The sequence below is a fragment of the Orcinus orca genome, chromosome 2 (assembly GCF_937001465.1).
Source record: "Orcinus orca chromosome 2, mOrcOrc1.1, whole genome shotgun sequence".
Classification (NCBI taxonomy): domain Eukaryota; kingdom Metazoa; phylum Chordata; class Mammalia; order Artiodactyla; family Delphinidae; genus Orcinus; species Orcinus orca.
The window spans coordinates 8,371,023-8,388,179 of NC_064560.1; the positions used below are offsets into that span (position 1 = coordinate 8,371,023).

Consider the following 17,157-nt stretch of genomic DNA (forward strand, 5'->3'; position numbering starts at 1 on the left):
AAGTCTCTGTTTTCTCCTGGGTAAGATGTATTCATAACATCCGAACCTCTTAGCTTTGTGATCAGGACTAAGTGTAGGCAGCATGCTCGCCAGAGGGCCTGGTGCATACTAAGTGCTCCATAAATGGTAGCTTTAACACTTTTCCCCCGAGTACGTCCAAATTCCTTTAAAAAAATACGTGCTTGGGCTTCCCTGGTGGCTCAGTGGTTGAGAATCTGCCAGCCAATGCAGGGGACACGGGTTCGAGCCCTGGTCTGGGAAGGTCCCACATGCCGCGGAGCAACTAGGCCCGTGAGCCACACTACTGAGCCTGCGCGTCTGGAGCCTGTGCTCCGCAACAAGAGAGGCCCTGACAGTGAGAGGCCCGCGCACCGCGATGGAGAGTGGCCCCCGCTCGTCGCAACTAGAGAAAGCCCTCGCACAGAAACGAAGACCCAACACAGCCAAAAATTAATTAATTAATTAATTAATTAAATTAAAAAAAAATACATGGCTTGTAATGAGCTCCAGAAGAAAGTCATCTTAGGCCTATATCCCAGGGGTTGCAAAATATGCCCCACCCTGGCCCCTCCTTCCTTGACCTTCTTTTGCTGCCGTCTCTGGCCACCTACTTCCCCTTCCTGCCCAGCTTCATCTTTCCTGAGTGACTTAGAGAAGATTTTTTTATGTCCAAAGCTGCCTCTACCAGTTGCCTTATACCCAGCTTTACATTCCCACAGGGAGAAGATGGTACATAATTCTTCCAGATTATTTTTTTCTTACAAAAAAGTAATACATATTCATTCCAAAACCACTTTGAAAGTTTTAACGTATAAAGTTGAAAACAAGGTATAAAGTAAAAAATCCTGTCCCAGTCCCACTCTCCAGCGATAACCATTGTTTTTTTTGTTTTGGTTGCACCAGGTCTTAGTTGCAGCGGTAGGCAGGCTCCTTTAGTTGCGGCTCGCCAGCTCCTTAGTTGCGGCACACAGGCTTCTTAGTTGTGGCATGTGAACTCTTAGTTGTGGCATGCATGTGGGATTTAGTTCCCTGACCAGGGATCAAACCCTGCATTGGAAGCGCAGAGTATTATCCACTGCGGCACCAGAGAAGTCCCGATAACCACTGTTAACAACATGTGTGTGTAAAAAGTACACGTGTGTGTGTTATAAAAAGGAAAATTGAATCATCCTGTATAACGTTTTGTAACTTTTGTTTTGCTTAACCAAATCTCCATCTGTTCCACACAGGTTGAGTGTCTAGTTTGAGCCAAGGAGTTAGGCCCTGATTATACAGTGGTGGAGGAAGTAATCATGGTCTCAGACGTCGTGGAGTTTCTGGTTTATCCTTCACTTACTTCCAAATGACTATAAAAGGTCCATTTCATTCTTTACAGACATGTAAAGATATACTGTAATCTCATTGTACTGATATGCCATAATTCACTTATCTAACGCTCACTGATTGATGTCTGGGTGGTTCCCAGTGTCTCCCTAGCAAAATGATGCTACTGTGAATGTCCTTGTACTTGTGTCATGGGTACTTGTCTGAACGTTTCTGTAGGATAAATGCCTGTGAATGGAATTGCCGAATTCCCTCCAAAAAGATCCCCCAACAACAGCCTATGAGAGGGGACCGTAATCCTACACCTTCACCCAAAATGGGCTTTATGAATCTATAGTTTTTGCCAAATTAATAGATAAAGAATTTCACATTATTTAACTTCCATTACATTAATAATTAGGGACCTTAAGAGATTTGAACTATTTATTTCTCGTGTGAATTGCACGTTCACGTCCTGTGCCCATTTTCCATTGTCAGTACGTGTCCTTTTCTTCATTGACTTATAAGACCTCTCCCGTGTATTTGGGAGTTTAGCTCTTTGGCTTGAGTATTCCTGAACATTACTTGAAGTGGTGGCTTCTGACCTACCCACTTAATGTGGCTGGAATTACAGTCCATGTCTGATGAAGCAACGTTGTATTGGGAGGCCATGTTGTATTTACTGTAAAATCAAAGTTTTCCATGTTATAAGAACACTTGGGGGAGAGGGAAGTAGATAAACTCTCTGAACTGGTTGGGTAGCTATAGTGGTATCATCGCACTCTCTTCTTCTCATAGAAGTTTATTCTCCTCTGTAGATGTTCTTTGAGGGACACGTTTGAGAAGCAGTGTGACAGTCCATTTTGATTCATTTCCTGGCATTTCTCTGCTCCCCTGGCCCTTCTTGCCCATCTTAAGCCCTTCTTGCCCTTTCTGCTTTGAAGGCCTGTTTTCCAGCCTGGACCCATGGCATTCTGTCTTGGGACCTGTCCTGGCGTCACCTCCTCAGCCTTGATTAAAAAGAGCTCTGGCCTCCAGCCCTGGTGCGCCTGCCCACGTGTTAGGAGAGAGGCCCTGGGTCCTTAGAATCATTGTGCATCCATTTGGGTCCCGTGCTAGGCTGTAAACTCCTGCAGGGGAGAGACCGTATCTTGTATTTTTTTTCTTTTTCTCTCTCTGCTCCCACAGTATCTCATATTTAGTAGTAGTACAGTAAATGCTTATTGAATGGATGAACGAAACTGGTATTATCTAAATAGATTTGAAAGGAACCTCGTTGTCCTTTCAGTGAAAACGCCATGTACGTGCTGAGCGGCTTAATTATTTTCCACCTAAAACTTCAGCTGAACGGGAGGGAGGGTCCTCCAGCACGTGGCAGCACGCAGGCGGGTTAACGCCTCCTGTTCAGAGCTTTTGTCAGTGGCGTTTAGACCCCGTTGTGTCCTAGAATGGACTCCAAAGGCTGTTTCAGGACTGCGGGTTCCGGCACGTTCTCTTCAGTAGAGCTCGCTTCCTCTTTATTTTGGGGGGTTCCACTTCAGATTGCTGGGGAGGGAAGGGCTCACTTGGTAACCACCGCTCTGTTCTGTAGGGCTTCTCAGACCGTTCTTGCCGAGTTAGAACCCCAGGCTTGCGTGTCCCTGGTAAACATGGCTGTGGTCCCTGGGGACGGCCAGTTGTGACCCTGCTGGCATCTGCAAGCCAACACGGGTTTGGAGTGAGGATGCCAACCCCAGGTCTGCTCAGAGCGCAGAGTGTGCCCCAGATGCCTGCCTCTTTGGCTCACCTGTCAAGCCATGTGGTGAAGAGAGCCGTGGCCTGGGCCTGATGGACCCTGCCTCCTCTTTCCTGCTGTTTCTCTCACTGTTGTCATTTGACAGGTTGTAGTTCAGCCTTTTCTGCAACATGGCTCCATGCCAACTTCTACTCGTGTTTGAGAAGAGTTATTTGCAGCGTTCAGTATAAATCCTGGTCATCTTAGTATTTCTCACTGATAAACTCAGCGTTTTTCTATTTAACATATCGTTACCTGGAAAATGCAAGGAGTTTTAAAGCTTTTTTTTTTTTGAAACGTATATCCACAGTGACACGCAGCCATCACCACCGTTTCCAGAACTTCTTCAACATCCCAAACAGAAGGAGTTCTTACTGTCACTCCTGCACATCTTCTGAGATGCCCCTCCTCTGTTTCTAGAACTGGAAGGGTCAGCTCTTTAGACCATAATGTCGCCCAGCCTCCTCCCTGGAAGCTACAATTTGAGTCTACTTTTTCCTCGTGGATAAAGAACAATGTCGGGCTTCCCTGGTGGCGCAGTGGTTGGGAGTCCGCCTGCCGATGCAGGGGACACGGGTTCGTGCCCCGGTCCGGGAGGATCCCACATGCCGCGGAGCGGCTGGGCCCGTGAGCCATGGCCGCTGAGCCTGCGCGTCCGGAGCCTGTGCTCCGCAGCGGGAGAGGCCACGGCAGTGAGAGGCCCGCGTACCGCAAAAAAAAACAAAAACAAAAACAACAAAAACAAAAAGAACAATGTCAGTAATAACTCGTAGTGTATTTGAAGATAATTAAGTCACTCAATAGCCATTTATCTCTCAGAGAAACTACCTGACTTCTTTAACCTTTCCTTGTTCCTTTCATCTTTTTCGTTGACTTGCACGCTCTCCTCAAGTTTCTCAACAGGCTCTTTAAAAGAGCGCAAAACCTGGACATGATGGGAGTTCCCTGGTGGCCTAGTGGTTAGGATTCCAGGCTTTCACTGCCGTGGCCCGGATTCAATCCCTGGTCAGGGAACTGAGATCCCACAAGCCCCGAGGCCCCAAAAAACCAACCAACCAACAAACAAACCAAAAACTGGACATGATACCATAGTAGGAGTCGACCCATACTGGATGCAGTGGTGACTGTCCCTCCGTGCTTTAAGTGCCTGTTGGGCCTTTGGTAGAGGTGAGTTACCCAGTGGCACCCTGGGGATGGACTTGACGGTGGGTCAGGGCACGTGAGGAGCTGGAGATGACGCGGTCCTGACCGCTGTGACCGCTGCCTGCCACGGGGACGGGGAGTCCAGGAGGCATAGATGGCCTCACTTCCCCAGCTTGGACACAAATGAGGTGATAGCTCTTTTAATGTTGAAATGAGGGTTTTGAGCTCTCTGCGTCGTTGTTAGATTAATAGGAAATCTGGTATCTCCGAATACAATGACCTTCCACCCCCTGAATTGTTGGTGAACCCCAGGGGCTGACTTAGTCTAGAAGGCCAGCTACCACTAGTAGTAATATTCACTGCTGCTACTACGGGAATAGTTCAGGAGCATTGCTTCATCGTCAGCTTCATGTACATTTCCAACTGCCTGCCGATTACCTAAGCTGCCTTTGTCAAAACTAGCCTCATTGTATCGCCACTTCGCTGCACCCTTCTAATTCTCTGACTGGTGTTAGCATCCATCCAGTCCCCCAAACTAGAAACCTTGGAGTTATCTTTAATTGATCCTCCTTCACATCCCGCCCCCATCCCCACATCCAGTGAATCACCAAGTCTCTCTGGGGAACCTTCTTAAATGTCTCTCTTTCCATCTTATCTCTCCAGTCCCATCCCCCAGTACTGGTACAGACTGGCACGGTCACTCACATAGCCTTTAGCAACAACCCGCTGGCTGGTTTCCCCTGCCCACACCACTTTCACCATAGTTTTGCCAGATTTGTCTTTCTAAAGGAAAGGTCTGGTTATTTACCATCCTTATGTTAAAACAGGTAATGAATTTTAAACTACCCAGAGATAACTACCCAGTTATCTCCAGCGCAAAATTTTTCTTCCATAACCTGGTACCTTACTGGGATGACCTCACTGTACATTTCCACTTCATCACCTGCCACTTCTCTTTATGAGCCTTAAACTCCCGGCACACAGACTGCTGTTCAGGAAGAAGGGTGGGAGGTGATACAGCTGTGGCATCAACTCAGACAACAGTGAGCTTCTGTCTGGGGCCAGAAGAGTGATGTTTGCGGTGGGGGGGGGGGGCACCGTCCCCAGCCCTGAGGGAATGGGAGGTGAATAATTTTCATGAGGGGCTGCAGGGAGGCAGGGACCTCAGAGAAGAGCTGATTTTTATCTCTAGCAAGGAAGCAGAGGCATCTGCAGATCGTGGGGCAATCTGCTACCTGGAGTTCCGGGGGCACAGAGTTAAAAGAGGCGTAAGGCCAGCAGGCTGGGGAGAATCAGGACCATTTCTTAGAACAACAAACCAGTATAAAGGGATTTGGGTAGAAGATGTTGAGAGGTTTGGAGGGGGAGTACCTTTCAATTTGGACAAGACGATTTTTGTATCTCTGGGGCCCAGGAGATGCTTGATAAATATTTATGGAATGATTTATTTCTGGTACTTTTTCAGTCCATCCTATTAATATATTGTTTGTGTATAACCTTAGGATCACATTTAATTCTACTGGACTTCACTCTGCTTTTGATAGAACATTTCTTTCATTTACTTAAGAAAGGTATATGGAATGCCTACTGCATGTCAACACCGGTTAATTTTTAGGGCCAAGATATGGTGACTGCTCCTCGTGAAAAGAAGGCACATAGAAACGGACACACAATGTTTACGTACGTCAGCTCACTCTGTGTTTGGGCATTACCGTCTTTTTTTCCTTTAATACCCCAAACCATGAATAATCGTGTTCTGCGTAGTATATCTTTCTCTCCTGGCCAAGTTAAAGGAGATCCTGTATGGTGACTTGTGTGTTGCAAGACTCTGTATGTATTATATAAATTCTTTACATAAAGGAAAGTGATCTTGTAGAGTCTTGAGGTTCAGCAAAGGGTAGAATCCAGCCTACTATCTTTTGTAGACCTTGTCCAAAGGAGTCTAGTCAGTAAGCGCTCAAAACGTTTTTCATTTAAGGCTGTTTTACCCATAAGGCAGCCACATAGCATGGACCCATGTTAGTAAGATTTCTTACTGTTTTGTCTTTTCTAAAAAGATGCAGCCCCTTGCGGGTAAACATCAGTGAAGGCATAGTTAGGTTTGGAAAGGAATCAGGAAAGTGCTGATTTAGGGAATCCTGCTTCTTTAGAGCTTCCTTTTCCTGACATTTATACGTGGAGAAGACATTGCCTTAAAACTGGAAAGACAAAGAGAGGTCAACTAGTGCTTCGAATCTCAATCTCTTAATACTTCCTGCCCTTTTTTGTTTTTGTTTTGGAATCAGAGAACTCGGCTTCACTGTGACAGTCAGAATAAGCCCACTTTTTCTTTCTTTCTTTCTTTTTTTTTTTGCAGTACGCGGGCCTCTCACTGCTGTGGCCTCTCCCGTTGCGGAGCACAGGCTCCGGACGCACAGGCTCAGCGGCCATGGCTCACGGGCCCAGCCGCTCTGCGGCATGTGGGATCCTCCCGGACCAGGGCACGAACCCGTGTCCCCTGCATCGGCAGGCGGACTCTCAACCACTGCGCCACCAGGGAAGCCCAAGCCCACTTTTTCTGAGAAGGACTTTTAGAGGCGTTTGGTGCCCTGTGAACATCTTGGTAACGGAAAAACCTGCATCCCTCCTAGACTGGCCTGTGTCTCCCTAGGTTATGCCCAGCAAGGTCTGGTTCAGACTTCATTTTACGGTTCAGGAAGCTGAAGTAGAGAAAGGCAGGTGGCTTGTCTTGTATCAAGTAGCAGGTCAGCGCAGTTGGGAAGCGAGTCCAGGTCTGGGGAGCACCAGCCCCGGCCTGTCCCCTGACCCACACACCGGCGTCCGTGGTCTGAGCCTCTGCGGTGCCCCTGCTTGCCTGCAGTCCGCACCCATTCCATCCCAGTGCGTGCAGGCAGCTCAGCTTTTTCTGTTGTCCACACCTTCAGTCTTCAAGTCTCCCCGGCCCCCGGCCCTCTGCTCCATCCCTCCCAAATGTGCTTGTGCGAGGATACTCTCCCCCTCTCTGCAGAGCGCATCATCGCCAGCCAGCCTGTGATCCGGTTCCAGGAGATCTTTCCCCAGGCGGTATGGTCAGGGCTGCTCCCGACTTCTCTGGCTAAAGGAAGGACAGTTCAGTTACCCATTGTCCCCTGGGGACGCCCAGCGTGTGTCCTCTAAGAAGCTCCCCGCAACCAGCCCGTTTCCAGCCTTTCCCACATCTCTCAACTTTCCTCTCCTTGACTTGGGCAGTTGTTGCACTTTGCTACGTTCCGTGCTTTCGGACGCCCCGCAGTCAGACAGACCGTGCGCTGTCTTCTCAGGACGTCAGCCAGCTCCGCTGCCCTCCTTCACAGACCCCTGTTTCCTTCCTCCTCGGTCCTGACTGTTGTTGTGGTTTGGTTTTAGTTTTGATTTTAGAAGAAGCGTTTCTAAACGTCAGCCCACAGCCAGGATCCCCCTTGATGCTTGTGCCTTCCTTCCTCCACCGAGGAACCTGGACTTCCACGTGAAAAGACCAAGTGTGCAGAATTCACACTGTAGTTTCAGTCTTGTAATTTTCAGAGCTACAACTTCTAGGGCCGTGAAACTAAGGTCATGACAAAGCAGATTTGCTCTTAGAAAGTTCCAGGATCCTCATGACTTCTTTCCCCGCCCAAGACAGCACTTTATCATAGAATTCAGTCCCCGCAGCAGAGGTGGAGCCTTTGGAAAGAGAGCATCCCTTTTGCTGTGATGTGTCACGGTTCATGTGCAGCAGGCAGTGACCCAGGAGCCAGGCCGTGCGCCTGTCTTCATCTGGCTTGGCCGGTGCAGCTCTCGCCAGGGATCCAGGAGGGAGGGCAGTGGCAGCCACCGGCCAGCGCCAGCTAAGATCAGCGTGCTGCAGGTGGACGCATGTGCAACGTCCTTGATCTAGAAGACCAAGAACAAAAACCCTGCAGGCAGGAAGCTCCTTCTTGCCGAAACTGCGCTGCTAACCTAGCCAGGAAGGTTTAGCTTTGGATGCTGAAACTAACACCAACCACACTGGCATACAGATTGATCTTTCAGAATTCCTCTGGGACCTCTTCCAGACACACCCTGTTCCCCAGACATCTTGAGAAACTCGTAAATTCTGCTGACTCTGCATGACTTAAATTGTGCTTGGTCATTCATTCTCATAAAATCTGGAACATGATTTATTGTTTCTATATTGTCATTGTCGCAGGTGTTTGAAGTGAAAAGAGTTTTATTACAAATTAAAATATTTCTCCTCTCAAGCACATGCCCACAGAGAGCAGAATTGTAAATTTGGAAACCTGTGTTCCTTCTGTGTTTGCTCATGTTAGATGGTGGACAGTTAATATTTTTATTATTTTAAAAATTGAAGATACTTATTTGAAAACAGTATATAAAAGTTGCCTTATATTCAGTAATGTCTTCATATATTGATTAGCTAAATATCTAACTAGACAACACAAAATACCTACATTCATTGTGCAGTTAGTGCTACAGAGAAACCTGGCTAATGTGATGCTGAGTGCATTAAAACGTGATTGTATTAAATGTGCCAGATTTATCTGCAAGAGCTGTGTTTTTCCTAATAGACACTTCTGTGGGCCTTTTCCTTTTCTTGTAGTTGAAATCGCAGGCATTTAGTAGAGTGACTGTATGAGTGTGTATACATACCCTGGCATTAGACTTTTATTTTAACACCCAGATTAGAGAGAAAAAAAAAAAAACTACTTCCCTTAATCTTTGTAAAGATACTGGCTGATGACAATTTAAGAGGATAGTATGTTTGAAATAGCTCCTAATACATCTAGGCATCCTCTAATGTTATTATTTATAGAAAATATTTTATAGCTGTATAATTTGAATCATGTTTAAGTAATATTTATTAAGTACCCTCAGTGCAATACAGATACTTTGGTTCAAAAAAGAAAAAAAAATCCTCTGAGGAAGGAAGATTCTTAAAAGAGAGGCTTGCACCTGGAGTCGGTAATCATTCCCATTTCCAAAGAAGGAAGAAGGGGTGGCCTTTGTTTTGGTTTGGTTTGGTTTGGTTTGGTTTGGTTTGGTGGTGGATTATTTTTTCTTTCGCTAATTTACAGTGATATCTCTGGCCCCATTTCCATTAGGAGACGAAAGCATGGAAATTAAAAAACAAATTACAGGAATGAGAAGATTACTGAATGACAGCGCTGGGAGGATCTACCAGCGTGTGGGCAAGGAGGGGGAGAAGTTGAAAGAAGAACCCCAGGATCTGGATTCGATGTGGCCTCCGCGTTTGAACCCTGTGGAGGCCCTACCGAGCCTGCACCCGTCTTCCCGGGGTGCATGGAACGAGCTACCAGCCCAGAGCGGGCGGTTCTCAGGGCAGTATGGTACCCGCTCCAGAACCTTCCAGAGCCAGTCCCACGCCGCCGGGAGCTCCAATGGTATGGCTGTCATCAGATGCCCACAACGCTTCCGGGGCCGTTGCCCCAACGTGTGTTTTCGGTCTAAATATTCAGCATGTTCTTTGAGTTCAACATATTAAACCCTCCCTTAATCACCCACCCGCCTTAGCTGAGTTATCTTAAAAGACCGGGAAGACATAAGGGAAGAAGTTGAAGAGCATCAAAAACCAGAATTGAGATGCAGGAAAACCTGGGGGTTCTCCATTAGAAGGGATAGTTTCTTGGTAGAGATTTTAGCCCTTTAAGAGGTTTAAAGCCATCATTTGCAGAGATAACGATACTATTGTCACAAAAGACTGAACAGTTAGGGCAGAAAGAGCTCCTCCCGCTCTGTCATTAAAAGAAGCTTCCTGGTCACGTGGCGTATTAATACGTCCCCTGGCCTAGGCTTGTGCTTTCTTCATTATCGGAAGAGTCAGATAAAGGCAGGACTGATGACCCCGCCCCCAGGTGACACCTTCACTTCAACCTCACATTCAAGCTACTGAACCTGTTGAGCCATATTTTACAACCTGCTTCATTCAGGTTGAAAATTATTCCTTTAAAGTAAAATTTCCTTAATTTAAATTCCTAATTTTTTTTTAGTAATTTTTATTGGAGTCTAGGTGATTTATAATGTTGTGTTAGTTTCAGGTATACAGCAAAGCGAATCAGCTATACACATACATATATATCCCCTCTGTTTTAGTTTCTTTTCCCATATAGGTCACCACAGAGTATTGAGTAGAGTTCCCTGTGCTAGACAGTAGGTTCTTATTAGTTATCTATTTTAAATTCCTAATTGTTAAGAAAAAAAAATCAAATGGCAAACTTTTTTTCAAAGCATAAGGAAAAACTTGATGATTTCTCCATTCACGTTAATTTTCCCTCCAGTGACATGAGATGTTACTCGTTCTATAAATTATGTACAGATGTGCAGAACTGTAGTTTTCACACAGAGAACAAGAAGAAAGGAAGAATGCGTTTTCAGTTTCCTTGAAAAGTTAAGGATTTTTTTTTTCCCATACATCATCCTTCAAGAAAAAGAGAACTACTGTGATTTTATTTTTCTTTTTAAACACAATTTGCAAGAACCAGTTCAGAGGTATGAAGAGCCATTCTGAGCCACTGCTGATGAGACAGGGAGGGACCCCAAAAGATGTATGGGTGTCTTCTCTCTCTCTTAATTTTACATAAGCCAATATCAGATTCACATGCTGGCATGCTTCCAGGTTAGAAGGAGATGGCTCTTTTAAGGCTCCTTCATAAAATAAAAGGGCAGTTCTCTTTAAAATTAGAAAATGATTTATAACAAGCTGAAAAGGGTTGGTTTTGTCCTCTAAAAATGATAAAGATAGACTTGGAATAGTGACTAGGAATATTCTACAACGTCCTCCTAACTCTACTGCCATGGGAGAAACGATGAGAGAACTAAAATAGCCTTAGGTATGTATGACGTTAGTAAGCCCCGCATCAATGAGCGTCGGGTGAACAATGTTCTGTTTTCCAGGATACAACAAGGATAGTGGATTTACTTTGGAAAATATTAGTAACGGTAAAAGTTGAAAACATGAATTCCCCCATATTCGTTTAAAAATAGATCTTTTTGTGTTGATTGCTTGCATAGTTTCGATAGGAATGCATTTGGCGTCTCGTTGGAATTATCTGCACTTTTAAAGTTGTAACATCTCAATGTGCTACAACTCTGAATGTAAATAATTACGCTGTTCCAAAGATTAAGTATATCCACAAATAATGCATATTGCAGGATGTAAATTACATTTAACGTATACTAAAAGATATCACTGGACCAAAACCTTAGAGCTTCCCTCTTCCACCTGTGGAAAAACCGAAGTGATAGCAGTCTCTTACCCTGCTCCACGTAAAGGTAGCAGGGTTGGATACTGAGACTGGGAGAACTGCGCTGAAAGCGTGTTTTTCCAAATGTCCCGTTTTATTACAGGGATAATAGGAAGATATTTGTTTACATGTAAGGGAAACAGGATAGTTTCATGAAGGAAAAGATACTAAATTTAAACAGTGGGAAAGAGACTAAAGTGCAATTAAAGAAATGGGAACGGAAAAAAGATGTAGAAGGATCTCCTTTATGTAGCTGGAGAAAATCTAACACCCCAGCACCCTCTAAACCCTCAAGTTCAAATGGATCCTCCCAGACCCTCCTGCCCCCGCTTTCTCCATCCCAGACATACCACACCCAGAGTGAAAGTTTAATGTGTTGACCGTTCTTAACTTTTGGAATAACATGATTAATGCTAAAACTATTTTTTAAACAGACACATTTAATTCTCAATATGAACCCTCAGGACATATCCAACTACCAGGTTTTGTTTTTGTTTTTGTTTTTGTTGGTAACACTGTTCTCAGAGCTAGTTTTTTGTGCAATAGCATGAGCGTGTTTCTAGTGAATTTTTCTGGAATTGTTATCTGAGATGAACGGGGGTGTCAGTAGGGAGGCCTGCTGTGACAGTGAATTGTGTGTGTCCGTTCACGCAGGCTCTGCCACCCGAGACACAGCACGCACCTGACAGTAGAGAAGCCTGGATAATTAGACGAAGTCAGACCCCAAAATTTAGGCTGTCCAAATTACTGGGTACATGTTCCTCAGGCACGACTTCACAGTTAACTGCACAGGCTTCAGAAGCCTGTCACGGTCCCTTCCTTCTTTTTTGGTTGTTTATAATCTTGCTGTTGCTTGGCGTCCGTCATTCTTTTCTTTCGTGCTCAGGAGAACTTCCAGTGGTGAATTCGTCAGTTGGATCAAACTGCTGTACTTGTAACTGCCAGTCGACGTTGCAGGCCATTCTCCAGGAGCTCAAGGCCATGCGGAAACTGATGCAGATTCAGGCAGGTACGGAGATCAGGCCTCGGATGGAGGCCTCGGGTTTTGAATGCATACGTGACAGTCAGGATGTTCATGGTGCTTTGATTACTCTCTGCTTCCCTCCTTGCTATCTTTTTTTTTTTTTTTAGTTTTTTTAAAAAACATTTTTACTGGAGTATACTGGATGACATGCTTCTTCAATTAGCCATTTTCTCCACTTTTTCTGCAACCCATCTTCCCATTAGCAACTCTAACAAATGCTTTATGGCTGGTACATGTGCTCCGGATACTTCACCCCGACTCCCCACACTTCACAAATGTCAGCTAATTAAACTTTGAAACAATTATACCCGAAAGTGGGCAGAGCTGCTCGGGCTCATTTTCCTAATGGGAATCAACAAGGAGGTTCACGTCAGGGAAGGAGGTGAGAACGGCTCATCTTCCCTCCTGAGGGGCTCGGTTTGGGGGCTGCATGCATCTCACACACTCCCACTCCTGCACGAGTTCCACACACACACACGCGCACGCGCGCGCGCGCCCCCTGCACTGGGCTCCGTGTGACAGGTGGGGAGCCACGCATTTTTGTGCGCACGAAGGAGCCCTTAGGAAGCGTGGGCTCCGCCGGTGAAGATTCCAGAGCATCAGCTGACAAGAAACGTTGGCCCTCGGGCCCTGCCTGTGGCTTTTCTCCTTAACATTCAGGTCAGAGAAACTCAGAGACACCTCCTGTTTTGTCTTTTTATTTACATGACGCTTTTTTTGTTCTCGCCCCTGTTGGACAAGTTGAAGAACAGAAGAGCAGTGAACTTGCAGTTTGGGGTCAGAGTCCCAGTTTCTCCTGTCCTAGCTTGTTTAACTTCTCTGAACCTCAGATTTCTCATCTGTAACTGGAGTATTAATATCTAACTCACAGGGTTGTTGTGAAAATGGAATGAGATAGTAAATGGAAATGAACTCTGTAAGGCATGATCCGAGCCTCAGCTATTTCGTTAGCGTTGTTATGAAGACCTGTAGCATTTCATAGAGGTCTAGAAGTCTAGGTCCTTATTGTAGTGGATGTGTTTTCTAGTCTCCACAATTAGGGGAGAAAAAAAGGACATTTGTGTGACAGGCACAGAAAGTAACAAATCATTTTATTAAGCCCTCCCCCTTGTCAGGAAAAGCTGCTCCTTGAGCAGGAAGATAGCACTGTCTTTTATGACTATCATCCCTAACCCCCTTTTCTCTGTAAAGGTATTCAGAAAGGTCACTGTTCAGAAACTGTACCTGGTGCCGTTTAGTGAATTCTAGTAAAATTTTAATATTCAATGATGTGGTTTGATGTAAAAAGCTTCATACTAAAACGTATCAGTCACCCAAGATCACGTGAAAGTAAAATGGGCCAAAGGCTTTCTGAGAAGCGACATCTAATTTTATGTGCTGGATTTGGTCTTATCCCAAGGGAAAAAAAAATAAGCATTTTGGTCAGGCCAGTAAGCATTTAACTCACCTTGTTCCACCAGGATAATCTGTGTTCTTATTAACCTGGTAAAGGCTAACATCTGCTAAATGAGGAGCTCAGAAAGAAAGGTTACTTCATCCGGTACAGATTCTTTCCTCAATGGAAGAATTTGTTAGCACTTAAGAAAATGTGCGTAGGAAACTGTAATGATTTATTTTGTTACTTAAGCTCCTTACTCCTGAAATGGCAAACTACAAATTGCAACCCTTTAAATCCTTGACTGAAGCCTTTTTAGGATCTATTAAGTAAATGCCGCTATGTCACCCTGTTTTCTTTTCTGAACCTCTGCAGATTAGGGTGGTAAGCGACTCCAAAGCTGTAGGAGAACCCAAAGGATAAACTGAATAAATTACTCTCCTTTCCTTAAACTTAAGAATTTGTGTTGAGTGCGTAGATTTACTTAAGGTTTATTGCCTATAAAACGTAGATTTAAATTCTATTTAGAAAGTTTCACCTTTACTTCAGGGAGAAAGCCAGGATTAAGATCAAGCGATAAGATCTGGATACAACAGACTACGGCTGCTCTGTCCAGACTTGCGGAAGGAGGAGAAAAACTTAGACAGTACCTGTGTTCTTTAAACTTAAATCATTTTGCTTTTAATTTTGGAAAGTGAGGCTGGAGTCCTAGACTGTAGATAATTGCTTCGGTTGTCCATCTGACTTTCGGGATGGAGACCCAGCCGCCTCGGGTGAAAATCTGGACCAAACAGAGAAAAGTTCCTGTCCGGCTTGCATAGTAGGATCACTTGAGGAGCTTTAAAAAAATCCTGATGCCCAGGCATCACCCCTAGAAATTCCAATTCAAATTAATCTGGGGTGAGGCTGAGGCACTGGCTTTTTTTTTTTTTTTTAAAGCTCCAGGGTGATTCTAACATGTAGCCGAGGTCGAGAACCGGTGAGCTAGACTAATTACTGCATGGGCGGTCCAGAAACTTCTCTGCTCATTTTACAGTGCAAGAAGTTTGTTTCTAATACTTATTTATAAATTTCTGTCCAGCCTAGAGATGCAGATATCAAGTTCAGACTACAGATATTCTTTATTTCCAACCTGATAGGAAAGGATCCATATGGTGTGCACGTAAAGATCTTTAGATTTTCATTTGGCTTATTTTTAGAGGTGTACTTCTGTAAAAAAAAAAAAAAAAAAAAGCAGCTATGTCCTGTGGTTGTATTTATCAAACCATATCAACACATGAAGATTTAAGTAGTAATGCCATATTTTCCTACTAAACTTTGCATCAGAGTATTTTTATTTATTTATTTATGTATTTGGCTGCGTTGGGTCTTCGTTGCTGCGCGCGAGCTTTCTCTAGCTGCGGTGAGCGGGGGCTACTCTTCGTTGCGGTGCGCGTGCCTCTCATTGCAGTGGCTTCTCTTGTTGCGGAGCACGGGGTCTAGGTGCGCGGGCTTCAGTAGTTGCGGCACGCAGGCCCTGCAGCTCGAGGTCTTCAGTAGTTGCAGCACTCGGGCTTCAGTAGTTGTGGCTCGCGGGCTCTAGAGCGCAGGCTCAGTGGTTGTAGCACACGGGCTTAGTTGCTCCGTGGCATGGGGGATCTTCCCAGACCAGGGCTCGAACCTGTGTCCCCTGCATTGGCAGGTGGATTCCTAACCACTGTGCCACCAGGGAAGCCCCCAGAGTATTTTTAAATGGTTAATAAACGTTACTTCTCGAAGGGCACCAATGAGAACTGTAATTAGCATCCTTGGTTCCCTTAAGTACCTAGGCAGCATCAGCACCCAGTTCTTGCTGGGTGCTTTTCGTCTTTGGAACTCAGACTGTTTCTGGGTCTTACTGATTGGCTCTCCTCATACAGAATTATAGCCTTCCTCTTTTTCAGCTACATGAAACTGAGGCAGAGAGGAGCAGCCTGGTCGGAACCCAGGAGAGCAGTGTGTGGAGATAGTTGGTGTGTGAGGCCGGAGTAACTGGACCTGAAGTTGACCAGCAGGCCTGGCCCACATGCTTACTGGTCATTCCTGAATGACGCTTTTGATCAGCTTTGCCCCAGTGACCGTCCTTGCTCAGCCTTTGTCAGTTTTGGCACCTGCAGGTTGCTGGCTACTGATCAGTTTAACCTCAAGTGACAACTGGAATATTCCTGAGACTGGCTTGCCAGAAAGCATGAACGTCCACACCGCAATTTAATTTCCGGAGTTCTCAGTTATACAAGAGTGTCATGGGATGCGTAAAGTCATGCTTCAGTGTTTTTTCAGAGCTCATCATCCCTTCCTCCTGTCGATTACCCACCAGCATTTGGAGCAGAGTATTCTCTTGGGTTTTTCTGCCTGTAGACCTTTAAGGCTGCATTTGGTTATCTTCAGGTCCAGCGTGAGGTTGATTTCAGCGTGCTTCGTCCTTGAGTGAACCCACTTCAGCCTCAGTTTATGAAGCAAGTACATACTCCTGAGTTAGAGACAAGTGCCTGTACCATGTTTTTGTTTGTTGTTCACAGTTGGAACCCAGAACAGACAACAACCCCCAATTTCCCTTATCTGCTCCCAGCGAACTGCCGTCTCGCGCAAGAGAAATAAAAAGAAAAAAGTGCCCCTGAAGACTGTGGAATCTCTCACTGTGAAACAGAAGCCCAGTGCGTCAGAAGCCGAGAAGAAGGCGGTGGCGGCCCCCGAGAATCCCAGTCTCCCCTCGGCCGAGCACACCTCCCCCAGGGAGAACCACATCCTAGGATTTGGCATCGTACTCGAATCACCAGCCTCTGATGTAAGTTGATGTTTTCTGGCTGCTGACGCTAATGTGTAACTTTGCCCTTAACTAGTTCTGCCCAAGAAAACCAGGGAAACTTGCAGAATACACGTGGGAAAGAGGAAAGGAAAACTCTTAGTAATTCCCTTGCCCAGGATTTTCTCTTCTGAAAATCTTAGGCCTTATTTCCTTAAACATGTTTGCATTCTCTCCGAAAGGAGAAGGATGATGAAGTTCTGCTCACTAATTTCGTTAACATTTTTAACTTTGAAGCAGCCGTTTTCAATTTCCTCAGCGCAGTGAGCTAAAAGAACATAATTGAATCCTTTGTAGATGGGCATAAATGAACAGAACCCTACAGGTAAGGTCACACCTTTCTAGAAACGCAAACTAATAATAAAAAAAAGAGCAGTGGTGCTACTTCTGTTTTATAGATGCAAGCCACACTGCTAAGTAAGTCGCAGTGCCGTGCCACTGAGTCTGTGTAATGATAGG

The 17,157-nt window shown here is 45.3% G+C and overlaps 1 protein-coding gene across 8 annotated transcripts in view; it reads left to right on the forward strand.

Annotated features, from left to right (window-relative positions):
- BEND7 (BEN domain containing 7) overlaps window positions 1-17,157 on the forward strand; it is a 76,918-nt gene that overhangs the window by 14,910 nt on the left and 44,851 nt on the right. For all 8 annotated transcript variants that reach the window (XM_049705610.1, XM_033403422.2, XM_049705611.1 and 5 more), the window contains 3 exons: window positions 9,319-9,618; window positions 12,365-12,487; window positions 16,415-16,680. In XM_049705610.1, the coding sequence (XP_049561567.1) occupies window positions 9,319-9,618; window positions 12,365-12,487; window positions 16,415-16,680 (689 nt within the window). The remainder of the gene's footprint in view (window positions 1-9,318; window positions 9,619-12,364; window positions 12,488-16,414; window positions 16,681-17,157) is intronic.